Source organism: Dromaius novaehollandiae, chromosome 6 (genome assembly GCF_036370855.1).
Source record: "Dromaius novaehollandiae isolate bDroNov1 chromosome 6, bDroNov1.hap1, whole genome shotgun sequence".
NCBI classification, from domain to species: domain Eukaryota; kingdom Metazoa; phylum Chordata; class Aves; order Casuariiformes; family Dromaiidae; genus Dromaius; species Dromaius novaehollandiae.
The window spans coordinates 9443240-9458569 of NC_088103.1; the positions used below are offsets into that span (position 1 = coordinate 9443240).

Below are 15330 nucleotides of genomic sequence, written 5' to 3' on the forward strand. Positions count from 1 at the left end.
TTAGCAGAGGCACCGTTGTACAGGTGGGAGGCAGTGCCCGGACACCGCTGGTGGCCGAGACTTCTTCTGTGCTGACGTGGGAGAGAAAACCCAGGCTACGTGGGCTGGGCTGTTGCGGAGCTGACCAGTTTGCAGCGATAGTTTCCGCGTGCCTGCGCGGCAGGGTTACTGGGGACGAGGACGCGGGGCTGTTGCGCTTTGCGTGACTTGCACCCTCACGTGTTTGGCGTTAGGTCTCGTCTGGCGTTGTGGGGAGGTGGCCCACGCAGCCAGCAGAAATGGGGGTTGGGAAGCCTCACCTAGCCCACTGCGTGCGTTACGGCTGAAAAGCCCTCTGCTAAACGGGACTCTGCCAGGTTATGGATCTAATTACGGCATCGAGTGACCCAGAATGATCCTCTGCCCCTGGTGAGGCGACGTTACTGCTGGCTCTCGTTAGACGTGTCTGCATGCGAGGCAGGAAGCTTGGCTCGGATGGGCCCTCGCCTAAGTGGGAGCAGATTTCGGTTCTGTAACATTTGTTTTGCTGACGGTTTTGGATGCGTTGCATAACGTTGTGCTGGATTGCTCGGGGTTTCCTGCAAGGTAGCGCGGCTTCAAGGCTCAAGCCGTAGCCGTGCGTCCTCCTTATGAAACAACAGCTGAGAGGCCTCAAAGCTGGGGAGCTCTTGCTCCCGGGAGAGGCACGCGCCCGCGTTTTATCTGGATGGCCGGTACCCGCCTTGGTGCGTGCTTCATCTCAAACGCTATCCCGTGGCAGGCGGTGGGGACGTAAAACATGTACCCTGAATTTTCTGCAGGTGCCCTGCTTTGGGGTCTCTTTCTAGCGTTACTGACTTTTTAATAAAGCATGGGAATTCTTGCTCCATCTCCCCTGTAAGTGCCTTGCTCTTGTCGTGGGCCTTGAAAATTCATCATTTATGTTTTTCTGACGTTGCTAACCAGAGCTCAGGGAGCAGACTTTGTCTCTGAAGCATCTCCATGGCCTTCAGCGCAGTCTTTCCAGTTTCACCGCAGAAGGACAAGGAGTCTGGTCTGCAAACCTGCCGGCCGTGTAGGGTGCCCTGAGGTGGCTTGGCTTAAAAACGCCGTAGAAACTGCTGTGAATCTCGATTTGTTTTTTATTTATTTTAGTTTGGAAGAAGGAGCAGGGGGAAGGGGGTAAAGGATAAGGGAGACATGCTGATGGCCATCCCATCTGGCTGTGCTTGGCAGTCTCTTTGAAGTCGGTGGCCTTGAATGTAACTAAAGAGCTCTCAAATTAATACACTATCTGTTTAGACTTGCAGAACGAGTTTTGCCTGAGACAGGGCTCCAAAGTCCTGCAGCTTTCTGGGAGCATGTTCCCTTTTCCTTAGCTACGCTTACTGGCGAGCACGGTCCTGGCGGCACGGCTCGTCGTGGGAGACTGATGGCCAGCCAGTTGATGCGAACAGCGAGCAATTTGGTATAAAAAGCAACGGCTGGGCTGCCACGGTCGGTCTAAGAATATTTGGAAAGCGGTACACGCTATTTTTATTTCTTCCCTTCTTCTGTGTGTGTGGGTTTTTTTGTTTTTGTTCTTTTTATTGGAAACATATTTATAAAATGCTTCTAGGGCATGGCTTTCGGAGGGCTTCAGCTACCCTGAGCCATCTCCCGTTCGTCCCTGAGCTGGAAGCGTGCAGTTACCCTAGATGGGCTGAGCCCAGGAGCGCAGCCTCGTCATACAAAGCTGGAGGTGGGAAGAGCTCCCGGCGCGCTGGAAGCGGGCTTCAGCGAGGGGATGCCGCGGTGGGAGGAGCGGGGAGCCGCTCAGAGCGATGGAGCCGGTTTTCCCTGGAAGATGATCGCACTGACATTCCCGTGACCTCCTCGCACCTCTTCCTGGCGCTTGGCAGTAACTCGCATCGCGTGGGTGTTCCCGTGGTGTATCCTGTTTCCCGGCCAGCCGTATCCCGCTCGCCCTCGCGGCCCGATAGGAAAGCGAGATAAGCCGGGGATCATCCGCTCCCCTGCGCTCTTTGCCCTGGGAACATCCTTTTGCCGCTGCCTACGTCTTCTGTTTCCGATCGCGTCACCTCCTTCCAAACCGCCTCGTCCCAGCGGTTCTGGCCGCTCCATCCGTCGCGTTGAGTTTGTCCGTCCCTGCGGGGCAGGGCTGGAGGACCGGGAGGTGGCCTTGGAGACGGGGTCTCGCTGCCTGCAGGGGCTCAGCAGGGTCTCTCCTTCCCCCTCTGTGCTGGGAGCGACTGGCCCCACGTCATGTACAAATCCTTTAATGTGTTTTCCCAGTAAACGTGTCCTGGGAGGTCAGGACGCTTCACCCGTTCCTTTGTTTTCCCCCATCTCTCGGTTTCCAACTCGTACGGCTCTCCCCGACCTTGCAAGGATGCCCCGTTCCTTGTGAGGGGCTGCTGCAGGTGCCCGAAGGAGGACCGGCCCTAAACCACCTCCTGAAACGCGGTGCACGCGAGAAGCGGCTGCTCCGGAGTCCAAGGACGCCGGTTTGCAGCCGAAAAGCTGGGAAAGCTGATCAGTGGATGAGATCTGCAGGGAGGACCGTCTCGGGTCAGACCAGCAGATACAGGCTGGAAAAAATAGATGTGCTTCCAGGTGCGTGTAACCCCTCTCTGGGCTCTGAGCGGGCTTTGATTCACGTCTGCTGGACGAGATCCTCCCTCTCTAACTCTCACTGAGCCGAAACGCGGCTGCAGCAACGTGCTGCTGCCAGGGAAGGGACCACGAGCGACGCCTGCGCTCCCAGGGCTGCTCGTGTTTATCGGCTTTTAACTGGCGTGTGAGGTTGCGGGGGGCCGGGTAAAGAGCAGAGTTGGAGAAAGCGACTGAAAATCCCAGCAGCGCGGTGCAAAACCCAAGCTGTCTCCCCAAAACGAGCCAGCGCTGAGTGAGGCGCATCCGAGATGCAGGGAAAGTCGGGACAGATGGTTGCTCCTCTCCTGCTGCGGGTCACGGCGCAGTGAACCTCTTCCCCTAAAAACGGTCCAGCTGCGGCATGCAGGAACCCTTGACCACACGGTCAATTTGGAGAAGAGTCAAACAAGAGGATTACTCCAGCCGCTGAGCGGGACTTGTGTACTCCAGGCATTAGGCTAATGGACATTTAATGGGGTCGCGGTTTGTGTTTAGAGAAAACGCCCGGTTTCGGTAAACTAACGGCTCGGAGGCACGGATGCTCCCCGGGGGCTCGCCGCAGCCCCGCAGCGGGAGGTGCAGCTCTCCAAAGCGCGTGCAAAGTTTTGGGCTGTGTTTAGAGTTACGGTCTCGGACCCGCGAAGGAAGGCTGCGAGGGTCCGGGGGGCGGGCGTCGTGCAGGCTGGCAGGGGGGTGCTTGCGGAGCTGCTTCCCCGCAGGGATATTTGCATTTCAGCCGGGCTTTGGCCGCACGAGAGGGAAGCGAGGCTGGTGGGCCTGGTCTGTAACGCGTGATGGTTGTCTGCATGACAGCAAAGTCCTGCAAAGTTCGGCACGGCCTGGCGTTGGGAGGAGGGCTCGCGCTCGGGGGGCCGCTGGAGCTGTGTGGGAAGTCTTGGCTAGAGTTCTCATAACTGATGAGTCCTTTTGGAAGCAATAACAAGCTTTGCCCTTCGGGGCCACAAACCCATCTGCAACGACGAGAGACCACGATGAGACCTGCCTTGGGTAGCAGGTATCAAGAGCTTGCATTTTGCAGAGCAGCAGATGCTGGTGGTCGTCAGATGCTGAGCACAAGCTGGATCGGCAGTGGGATGAGGCCTGGGGGTTTTTTTTGTGTGTGTGTGTGCATATATATATTTTTTCTTCTTTTCTTTTTTCCCCTTTTCTCTCCTCTTTCTTCTCCTGCTCCAGGCTGTGCAGCTGAGGTGCTGCACCCGGGCCGAGTTCAGGTTCAGGTCAGCAGCGGAGGGATTGCTAACCCTTAATACCTCTTCAAAAATAGACGTGAGGGCACGGTCTGCAGCCTGGGGAGGTGCCCACGGGCTATTCCTGGCTCGTTCTTGCGTTGGGCACAAACCCACACCACGCATATAGCAGCACCTCGTTTATTTTTGAGGTCTGCACGGTGAAGGGGAAGTTTTTATTTGCTGGAAGCCACAAGCTAATGAGAGCCTGAGCTGCCAAGCCAAAGCAGGAGCGAGCTGGAAGTATGCACTTATTTCCGTCCCCAGTGAGAAAGCGGTCCTGCCTTGCCAGATGGCTTCAGGGAGCCCGAGGGATGCAGATCACGGGGTGCTAAAGTAGATGGGCACCACGCGTGACCCTGGCAGCACAGAAACCTGCTGTGTGACCACCTCTTGGAGAGTCGGGAAAGGGTGGACCTGGACCTGATGTTGATTCAGGCTGGTTTTGTTCCCTCTGTGTGTTAGAGGCATGCAGAAACTCTCCGCTCGTAACTCATGGGAGATGCCTCCTGCTCTTGGGCTTGCAAGAGAGATTCAACCCTTGAGGTTGCTTTCTCTTGAGCCGGATGTGCCTCGTGTCCCGGTCCTGCGGACCGTGCTTGGCTCTGTGGTGGGATGATGGGGAGGAGGGTTGTTTTGTGGCTGTATAAATGACATTTCCTAGCACAAGAGGTCCTTGCAAGTTCTCATTTCTCCTTTGAGTAGGGCACCAGGATGGAGAGCGGTGCCTCAGAGGAGAGCTGCGTGGGCTCACCTTGCACGTGGCTTTTCCATAGCGGTACATCCTTGCCGGTTAACACACATTCCCTTTGCTTTCCGAAGGAAAAAGCAGCGGCGTTCCTGCCTCCTCGCTCCCTTGGACGTCCGCCATGGGCACCTCTCGCAGCTCGCTGGGCACCCAGTGCTCCAAGGCTTAACTGTGGTCCGTTGCAGGGGAAGACGGGCAAGGAGGAGAGGGAGAGGCGGACCTTGCAGCTGAGGAGCCTGCAGTACCTGGAGCGGTACATCTACCTGATCCTTTTCAACGCCTACCTGCACCTGGAGAAGAAGGACTCCTGGCAGCGGCCCTTCAGCGTCTGGATGCGCGAGGTGAGCCTTCCCCACGTCCCCAGCCGTACACCGGTTGCACCTGGGCCGTGTCAGCGAGGTTGGTGCTTAATTGCACGATTTAATGGCTCCTTTCCATGCTCCTTGGTGCCCCGGTGCAGGGCCTCCTGCCTCAGAGCCCTGCTGCTGCTGCTGCATTTTAGAAGAGAGGAGAGTGATGCATGAGCCTAAGGGCGTGTGCTCCCTCTTTGCACAAACATATTTTCCCCAAATCTCTGAACTGGGCCTGAGATTTGTTAAAAGGTGGTGGATTTAAATGAGCAGCGATTTTTTTTGGGGGGGGGGGGCCCTGTTTCTGTCTCGTACGCGATTCGCTTGCCTCTCGCGGTGGTTTTGGAGCTCGGCTTCCCGCGTGCTCCGTTCGAGTCCTTCGGCTTGGAGAAACCTGGTTTTCTGTGGGTTTTTTTTTTTTTTCTCGTCTGCTCGCTTAAACTGCAACATCTGCGGCTGGAGGGGAGCCAGGCGAGGCAGCGGGACCCGCCGGGCGCCTCGGCCAGCCTGCAAGGCCTCTCCGGTCCCGCTTCCACGCTCCTTCCCGAGCCGGCTCCCGGGTGCTCTGCCGCTTCCTCCTTCCTCGTTAATCTACCTGCATCGAGACACATCAGACGTTAGGAAAACATCCCCCTCCGCGCCCCGCGTTGCAAACGCAGTACCCCGGCGCGGCGGATCCGGGACGCAAAATGAAATAATAATTAAAACCATCCCTCGCCGCAGCGCCGGGCTGCGCCGCGACTCCCCGGGGCCGGGGGGCGAGACCCCCCACGGCGGCTGCGGCGAGGGGGGCTGCTGCCCCCTTTTCTCCCCTTTTCTCCCCTTTTCTCCCCTTTTCTCCCCTTTTCTCCCCTTTTCTCCCCTTTTCTCCCCTTTTCTCCCCTTTTCTCCCCTTTTCTCCCCTTTTCTCCCCTTTTCTCCCCTTTTCTCCCCTTTTCTCCCCTTTTCTCCCCTTTTCTCCCCTTTTCTCCCCTTTTCTCCCCTTTTCTCCCCTTTTCTCCCCTTTTCTCCCCTTTTCTCCCCTTTTCTCCCCTTTTCTCCCCTTTTCTCCCCTTTTCTCCCCTTTTCTCCCCTTTTCTCCCCTTTTCTCCCCTTTTCTCCCCTTTTCTCCCCTTTTCTCCCCTTTTCTCCCCTTTTCTCCCCGGCTGCATCCCCCTTTTCTCCCCTTTTCTCCCCTTTTCTCCCCTTTTCTCCCCTTTTCTCCCCTTTTCTCCCCTTTTCTCCCCTTTTCTCCCCTTTTCTCCCCTTTTCTCCCCTTTTCTCCCCTTTTCTCCCCTTTTCTCCCCTTTTCTCCCCTTTTCTCCCCTTTTCTCCCCTTTTCTCCCCTTTTCTCCCCTTTTCTCCCCTTTTCTCCCCTTTTCTCCCCTTTTCTCCCCTTTTCTCCCCTTTTCTCCCCTTTTCTCCCCTTTTCTCCCCTTTTCTCCCCTTTTCTCCCCTTTTCTCCCCTTTTCTCCCCTTTTCTCCCCTTTTCTCCCCTTTTCTCCCCTTTTCTCCCCTTTTCTCCCCTTTTCTCCCCTTTTCTCCCCTTTTCTCCCCTTTTCTCCCCTTTTCTCCCCTTTTCTCCCCTTTTCTCCCCTTTTCTCCCCTTTTCTCCCCTTTTCTCCCCTTTTCTCCCCTTTTCTCCCCTTTTCTCCCCTTTTCTCCCCTTTTCTCCCCTTTTCTCCCCTTTTCTCCCCTTTTCTCCCCTTTTCTCCCCTTTTCTCCCCTTTTCTCCCCTTTTCTCCCCGGCTGCATCCCCCTTTTCTCCCCTTTTCTCCCCTTTTCTCCCCTTTTCTCCCCTTTTCTCCCCGGCTGCATCCCCCTTTTCTCCCCTTTTCTCCCCGGCTGCATCCCCCTTTTCTCCCCTTTTCTCCCCTTTTCTCCCCTTTTCTCCCCTTTTCTCCCCTTTTCTCCCCTTTTCTCCCCTTTTCTCCCCTTTTCTCCCCTTTTCTCCCCTTTTCTCCCCTTTTCTCCCCTTTTCTCCCCTTTTCTCCCCTTTTCTCCCCTTTTCTCCCCGGCTGCATCCCCCTTTTCTCCCCTTTTCTCCCCGGCTGCATCCCCCTTTTCTCCCCTTTTCTCCCCGGCTGCATCCCCCTTTTCTCCCCTTTTCTCCCCGGCTGCATCCCCCTTTTCTCCCCTTTTCTCCCCGGCTGCATCCCCCTTTTCTCCCCTTTTCTCCCCGGCTGCATCCCCCTTTTCTCCCCTTTTCTCCCCTTTTCTCCCCGGCTGCATCCCCCTTTTCTCCCCTTTTCTCCTCTTTTCTCCCCGGCTGCATCCCCCTTTTCTCCCCTTTTCTCCCCTTTTCTCCCCTTTTCTCCCCTTTTCTCCCCGGCTGCATCCCCCTTTTCTCCCCTTTTCTCCCCTTTTCTCCCCGGCTGCATCCCCCTTTTCTCCCCTTTTCTCCCCTTTTCTCCCCTTTTCTCCCCGGCTGCATCCCCCTTTTCTCCCCTTTTCTCCCCTTTTCTCCCCTTTTCTCCCCTTTTCTCCCCTTTTCTCCCCTTTTCTCCCCTTTTCTCCCCTTTTCTCCCCTTTTCTCCCCGGCTGCATCCCCCTTTTCTCCCCGGCTGCATCCCCCTTTTCTCCCCTTTTCTCCCCGGCTGCATCCCCCTTTTCTCCCCGGCTGCATCCCCCTTTTCTCCCCTTTTCTCCCCTTTTCTCCCCGGCTGCATCCCCCTTTTCTCCCCTTTTCTCCCCTTTTCTCCCCTTTTCTCCCCTTTTCTCCCCGGCTGCATCCCCCTTTTCTCCCCGGCTGCATCCCCCTTTTCTCCCCTTTTCTCCCCTTTTCTCCCCGGCTGCATCCCCCTTTTCTCCCCTTTTCTCCCCTTTTCTCCCCTTTTCTCCCCGGCTGCATCCCCCTTTTCTCCCCGGCTGCATCCCCCTTTTCTCCCCTTTTCTCCCCGGCTGCATCCCCCTTTTCTCCCCGGCTGCATCCCCCTTTTCTCCCCTTTTCTCCCCGGCTGCATCCCCCTTTTCTCCCCGGCTGCATCCCCCTTTTCTCCCCTTTTCTCCCCTTTTCTCCCCGGCTGCATCCCCCTTTTCTCCCCTTTTCTCCCCTTTTCTCCCCGGCTGCATCCCCCTTTTCTCCCCTTTTCTCCCCTTTTCTCCCCGGCTGCATCCCCCTTTTCTCCCCTTTTCTCCCCTTTTCTCCCCGGCTGCATCCCCCTTTTCTCCCCTTTTCTCCCCTTTTCTCCCCGGCTGCATCCCCCTTTTCTCCCCTTTTCTCCCCTTTTCTCCCCTTTTCTCCCCTTTTCTCCCCTTTTCTCCCCTTTTCTCCCCTTTTCTCCCCTTTTCTCCCCTTTTCTCCCCTTTTCTCCCCTTTTCTCCCCTTTTCTCCCCTTTTCTCCCCTTTTCTCCCCTTTTCTCCCCTTTTCTCCCCTTTTCTCCCCTTTTCTCCCCTTTTCTCCCCTTTTCTCCCCTTTTCTCCCCTTTTCTCCCCTTTTCTCCCCTTTTCTCCCCTTTTCTCCCCTTTTCTCCCCTTTTCTCCCCTTTTCTCCCCTTTTCTCCCCTTTTCTCCCCTTTTCTCCCCTTTTCTCCCCTTTTCTCCCCTTTTCTCCCCTTTTCTCCCCTTTTCTCCCCTTTTCTCCCCTTTTCTCCCCTTTTCTCCCCTTTTCTCCCCTTTTCTCCCCGGCTGCATCCCCCTTTTCTCCCCTTTTCTCCCCGGCTGCATCCCCCTTTTCTCCCCTTTTCTCCCCTTTTCTCCCCGGCTGCATCCCCCTTTTCTCCCCTTTTCTCCCCTTTTCTCCCCGGCTGCATCCCCCTTTTCTCCCCTTTTCTCCCCTTTTCTCCCCGGCTGCATCCCCCTTTTCTCCCCTTTTCTCCCCTTTTCTCCCCGGCTGCATCCCCCTTTTCTCCCCTTTTCTCCCCTTTTCTCCCCGGCTGCATCCCCCTTTTCTCCCCTTTTCTCCCCTTTTCTCCCCGGCTGCATCCCCCTTTTCTCCCCTTTTCTCCCCGGCTGCATCCCCCTCTCACTGCCGCCCCGCGCGCGGTGGGAAAGCCTCGCCGCCGCGCCGTCCCGGGTAGCGCCGCTAATGCGTATTGGCATGTTTGATCTGCTCGGGGAGAGATGAAAGCGGCAGCTGCCAACTCGGGTTACCGTCAGCGCCGCCCCCCTCGCTCCAAGGGCCGGCGGCGGCGGCGCTGGGGGGGCCGGCGCCCGCCCCACTGCCCCGGCCCCCCCGGGCCATGGCATCCCGGTTATGTCCTTGTTTGCATTGCCGGCGGCCGGGGCAGCGCTCGGCGCCCGCTCGCCTTTCCGCCCGCGCGCCGGGCCTGTTGTGAGCTGCCCCGTGCTTCGTTTTCACCCCTTTTTTATTGAATTATTTTTGCAAGGTGTGCAGCGCTGCTTTTCATTTATTTATTTTGCAAGGTGCGCAGCGATGCTTTCCATGCACGCACTTATTTTGCAAGGTGTGCAGCGTCGCTGCTCCTTGCAGCCTGTGCCGGGAAGCGAAGCTCCGGGTGCCCCAGCAGCGGCTCATTCCCCACGTGGGGATAAAGAGCCCTTGGCCCTTCCTTTCTGCCCCTTCCCGCACTGCATTTTTAGCAAAAACAAGCAAAAACAAGGCGACATTGTAGCTCTTCCCCAGCGCTGCCAAAGCTAACAAACTGCGAGCGCGGAGGCAAGCAGCCCAGAAGTGGCTTATGCGGCGTTTAAGCAGCGGCTGGAGGCAAAGGCAAGCCCGGGCTCCGGGTCGCCCTTCCTCGAGGCCGGCTCACGCGCGTCTTCTCCCCGCTGTGCTTTCAGGTGGCGGCCGGCGCCGGCGTCTACGAGGTGCTGGACCGGCTGGGCTTCGCCGAGCTGGAGAGCCCCGAGGGGCAGGCGCTGCGCGGGCTCCGGCACCGCTGGCGGGAGCAGAGCGGCGGCTCGCGCCCCTTCCGGGGAGACTTCGTCTAGGAGGGACCCTGCCGCCGGGCACGGGAGGGGAGGGGAGGGCCCGTACACTGCCTTTAAACGCCCGACTTCGGGGGGGGGGGGGGCTCTTTTAGACGCAATAAAAATACTGTAAATTAAAACGACCCGCTCGTGGGCAGGTGTTTAATTGCAAGCGCTGGGTCACTTGAAAGACATGGCTGCAACGCAAAGATCTTCTGCCTTGCAAATGCACTAACAATAAGTGCCAAATTTTTCAAGCATCTCACTTTCTTACTACACCAGTGTCGTATTTAAGATATATATATATGTATGTGTATATATATATATCCCTATGTGTGTATATTTACATCTATCTCGATGCATATATGTATGTATTTGGGGGGACATGAGCATTTGCAGCGTGACTTTGGATGCACAGAGGACCCCTGAGACGTTTTGCAGAGATCCAGGTGTTTGTAATGTTTGTGCACATCTGTTCGTCCTTCCTCAGGTTTTATTTGGGAGCGTGCTTGGGGAAAACCTGACCTCGTGGGTCCGAGCTGCCGGACGAGATGCTCCCGCTGCGGTTTACCCGGGAAAGAGCCAGGTCCCGGGAAGCTGCAGGAGTTAAATGATAATGGTTGAGGTTACAGCTCATAGGAGCCGTAGGACCAGGATTTCAGAAAATACATCTGGAATAAGCTTAAAAGCATAACTGATGTGGGAGGGTTTTTTTAAGGGAGGAGAAAGACTGAAAAATGAAGCTAATGAGAAAAGGATGCAAAGAAGGCGCAGGGCTCCCGCGCCTCCCTCGCAGCCCGGGGAGAGCGCCCGGCCGCGGGGCTGGTGGTCGGGAACTCAACGGGCCGGGCAGGAGCCCGCGTGAATGGGATGATAAAATAGGATGTGGAGTACAAAAGCAGAAGCACACGCTCTGCCTCTCGCAGCGCCTGCTTTCATCTGCTGCCAGGGCCGGGAGGTGCAGACAGCAGGAATTAAAAAGTGCATGGTGGAGGGGAAAACAAAAAAATTGAAATCGCAAGAGATGCTTTTATTAAACGCTGGAATTGTTCCTGCTGCTCCTTTGAGAGCCCAAATTCCCAAGGGCTCCCTTGACAAAGCGTCTTATTTTTGACTTACCCAAGCATTTGGAGTTGACTTTTTTAGCGCAAAAATATCTGACGGAATATTTAGTCCCTTGCTGGGTAGTTCAGTGTTTGGATAATTCGCTGGTGATGTAGTAGATGAGTTAGTAATCTGCAAGAGGCTGCTGATACTATTTTTTTTTCCTGTTCTTTTTCTAACTGCTTCCGTGAACATCTGGCCCTGTGACACATTTTTGTTCGCCCCCGTCCTCGGCAGTGACAGAGGAACTACCTGAAGTGACGTAAAACCCGCTTAGGTTGCTCCTGGAGAAGAGCTGGCTGCATGGTGTTTTGGGAAGCTTTGAAACAGCCTGATTCTTCATCGTTGTCTGTTTATGGAGAGAGAAATGGTGATTTTTCTCTCTAGCTTGGTTCCTTTATAATGGAGCCCATGCTGCAGCGCTGCTGTTGCTACCTTTTTCTCTGAGGTGATCTGCATGATGATCTCCTTTGGTTGCCCTCCAAGACTGATTCGGTGTTTCATGAAGGCTGCAGCCCTTTACAGCTTGTTTTCTCTTTTTAGCCTCAAAACCCTTGAGCGGTGTTTGGGTTTGGTTCATTTTTAGGGGGGAACAGATGATGGGAGCAGGCTGCGACTTGCGGGGAATAAGGAGACCTCAACCCTTGGGATGGCAACAGCTCGTCCCCCTTCTCCTGCCCCTTGCTTGGGAAATCCTGCCTGCTCTCCAAGGGAAGCTCAAGCAGCCACTTAATTAGGCAGATTTTTAATTGCATAGGCAATCCAGCCCTTTAATCTCGGTAATGAAGGCTGGAGGTTTGTATCACCTGGCCTGGGGGCTCGACAGCCTCTTTCCCCTTTCCCACCTTCCAAACAAGCGATTTCCAACGTTGGGCAAAAGCAATTGCCGAGGGGGGAAAAAGGCCTCCGAAATGTGTGTTGGTGAAAAATCAACCGTGCTGCATTTTTTCTTTTTTTTTCCCTCCACGCCGGGGTAGCAAAGTAGGAATATAGAGCCCCCGTCGCATATAGGTGTATAGGAATATAGGTGCCCTCCGTCGCACTGCTGTGCATGTGCAGTGTGATTTCCAGGAGCCCTTAGCAGATTAACTCCACTTACGAAGAAAATAAGCCCTAAGAAAGGCCCCCGCGGCGCGCAGGGCCCGTCGAAGTGGGGCGCGAGCGAGGTTTGCTCGAGCAGCTAAAATCGCCGCACGGCAGCCGGCGCATCGGGGCCTGCTTATTTCAACCAAAAGGAATTTTTTCCCATTTTTAGAAGCGACTGGCTCTTTGATCCTCGCTGAGTATCGCAGGAACGTGAGCTCGAAGTTGCAGCTCGGCCGCGGTATTCGAAGACCGCAGCCTGAGTCATCCCGGCGCGGGGGGGACCGAGGTGCTGCTGGAAGCGTTTCTGCATCCGCAGCGTCGGAGGAGGGATGGAGCGGAGGCCCGCGGTCCTGCTCCCGCGTCCCCTGGGCAGGGAGAGGCCGATTTTATTGCTCTTTAATAATAAGGATGCGCCCTGCGGGACCGGGCCTGCTTTCCCTGGACCGGTCTGTCGGAGGAGGAGGAGGAGGATGGCTGATTTTTAGGAGCAGCTCCCTGTTCCCAGCTCCCTTGTGAAGGTTTCCCAGCAGCGATGGCCACCATCTCCCCTAACGCCAGAAGAGGGGCACGAAATGCAGCTCGTGGTGCTCTGGGCCAGCACATTTTGGTCCTCTCGCAACCTTTTCCTTAGTTGTTTTTTTTTTTTCCTTTTTTTTCTTCTTTTTTTTCCTCCTTTACCTCTGTTTTGAGGTTTCAGGTGCACTTTAGTTAGGCGGGACAGCGTGGAGGAACCGGACGCCGGCCAAACGCCGAAGGTGTCCGTGCGCGCTCGGCCGTGAAGCCTTCTCCTCGCCTGCCGTTTGCGCGCACGCGGCTGGGGCGGGTAATGGAAACTCTTAACACCATTAAAAAAAACAAAAAAGAAAAAAGCACGGCTCATTACGCCTATGGAAAACCGTTATTCTGCAAATATTCCCCGCGGCGACCGCGCTGGTGCAGCACCGCGGCTGTGCCGGGAGAGGGGTCGGGTGTGCTCCTTGGCGTGTTTTAACAGGGGTTGCTGCCCCTGCTCGGGCACAGTGATTGATTTTGATCTTTTTTTCCTTTTTCTTTTTTCTTTCCTCCCTCCTTTAAAAAAAAAAAAAAAGAGGAAACCATTTTCGGAACCAAACGAAACCCTCCGACGTGGTCGGTGGGATGCTGGGGACCGAAAGCTGGTTTTTGAGTGCAGCTGTAGGTGAATCCCTTGCCCGTGCGAGGGCATCGGTGGGCGATGCGAGCCGGCAGCCGGCACGGCCGTGCTTTCCCCCTGAGCAGCCGTCGTCTTCCACGCGGCACCTGGAGCAACGCTGCTGGTGGCAAGTCCCACCGTGCTCCTCCACGCAGATGCTCGACGGGCCACTTCTCCTAAAGAAAAATACAAATAAACAGAGCAGTTCCCAGCCAGATGCTGCATTTTGACTTCTCACATTTTTGCATCGGGTTTGGCTTCTTGAAAACAGCCCCGTGCCTGGCCCCACCGCCGAGGCGAGAGGAGCAGGTCTCTCCTCACCTCTGCCAGTTCTTGCTGCTTTTTTTTTTTTTTTTTTTCTTCTTCTCCCGTAGAAATCCTTGGAAGTTTGAATTCACATTTTTTTACATTTTTTCATAGATAGAAAGGGAAAATGTATCAAGGAGCCAATATTCCGCTGGCACGGGGAGCTGCACTGCGAAACCTGGGGCGGCTTGAGTTAAACCGCTGCAGCTATCAGGCGTGCGATATTTGCCTCTTGTGCGTGTGCCTTTTTTATTTTTTTTGAAATTATTACCTATTTTTTAATGTGTTGGTGTGAAACGTGGACCGGTGCTGGGCCGGAGCAGCCTCTTGCGCTTGGGTGTTGGAGCCCTCGCGGGACGGGGCTGCGGGAGCTGCCGCCGGGGACCCGGGGTGCCGCGTGGTGCTTTTATTTGCAGCTGCTTTTTTTTTTCCAGCAATTGAAGGCAGGTGCAAAGACTGGGGAAAAAAAAAAAAAAAAAAGAAAATAAATGAAAAAAAAGAAAATAAAAGAAAACCAGCCCTAAAAGACCATTTCCATACCCGTTTGTCCCTGCCGTTCCAGTTCTGCTCAGGATAAAATCTCTCACTGGAGAGCTGGTGCCGGGGCACTCCCTAACATTTGCTTTAAAAGCAATATATTTTGGGGCTCGTTTCATTCCTGTTTGCTTTAGCAGCTGGCCAGGGGTGGACGAGACGCAGGGGGAGCGCGTGGAAACGGCGTGCGCCGTTGCAAACCCATCGCCGGGAGAGCGGCGCTGCGAAGGCACGTGCTGGCCCGGCGCCGCCGCAAATAGCTCTGACGTAACCGTCCTTTTAAAATAATAATAATTTCCATGTTTTTATTCCTGCGATGTGCCACTGCACCAGAAAGGCCGACGAAACTCTTGGCCCTCGGCGCAGGGGGAGCATCTGTGTTTCATTTCGTAGCTGAAGAACAGTAATTAAGACGCTTTCGTGGAGCCAGGGCTCGGAAAGCTAAAAATAGCGGCGGTGCGTCCCCCTCCTCTGCCCCGCTGCCCCCCTCCACCGAAAGATAGGAGGTAGGGGAGAGCCGAGGTCTCCCGTCCCCGTCCCCTGCGTGACGAGGCCGGTCGGAGGGGCTTCTCCACCCCTGGACTAGACAACGGCAGATAATTTTCTATGCTACGCGGTGCAACGGCAGCAAAGTGGGGACGAATTTCTCTCCCCGTCTCAATGGGGAAAGCGCCCGCTGCCGCAAGGAAAGCTGGTATCCCGCGTTGAAACCCCACGTCGAAGCTGCTCTGGTGGGACGCGGACAGCGAGCAGCAGCCGCGATGGTGGGGGTGATGCTGGAGCCCGGTCTTGTGTCCCTGGGGATGGCTTAGGGAGCGCATCTCTTGGAGAAAATGGTGTTCTGGGGTCTAGGCTGAGACTGCTATTTTAGGGACAATCTGCTGGTAAAGATGTTATCTCCTGCTTTGGGAGATAGCTGTGACCCCTGGGCCTGCCTTCTCCCGTGGAAACACCCAGTGGCTTAGAAACGGATGCAAACAAGCCCCTTTCAAACGCACAAACTCAGCCCATGTAATTCATGCAATAAGGAAAAGATCGGCCAAAAAAGGACCCCAGTGCCTGGCTTCGAGCAGCAAAAAAGTACCCTTCCAGCAGAAAAAAAAACCCCGGAGCTGGGCTGTATTGCTGCTGGCTCTTCCACGTTAGCCCAAAAGCCAGGGAATGGGCCAATGTTTCTCCACCCTCCCCATCGCCCCGTATTTGCTTTGAGGTTGCAGCCTCCGAGCTGACGTCTCTGATGCTTTGGGTCGGGGGACCGCGGCTTGTCGCAAGACCTCCGCGGCTTGCTGCTTTAAACC

The 15330-nt window shown here is 55.6% G+C and overlaps 1 protein-coding gene across 2 annotated transcripts in view; it reads left to right on the plus strand.

Moving 5' to 3' along the window:
* Nucleotides 1-9974, plus strand: part of PALD1 (phosphatase domain containing paladin 1) — a 31914-nt gene extending 21940 nt beyond the window's left edge. For both annotated transcript variants that reach the window (XM_064513615.1, XM_026104834.2), the window contains exons 19-20: nt 4815-4970; nt 9703-9974. In XM_064513615.1, coding sequence (XP_064369685.1) covers nt 4815-4970; nt 9703-9852 — 306 coding nt within the window. In that variant the 3' untranslated portion in view covers nt 9853-9974. The remainder of the gene's footprint in view (nt 1-4814; nt 4971-9702) is intronic.
* Nucleotides 9975-15330: the final 5356 nt, after the last annotated feature.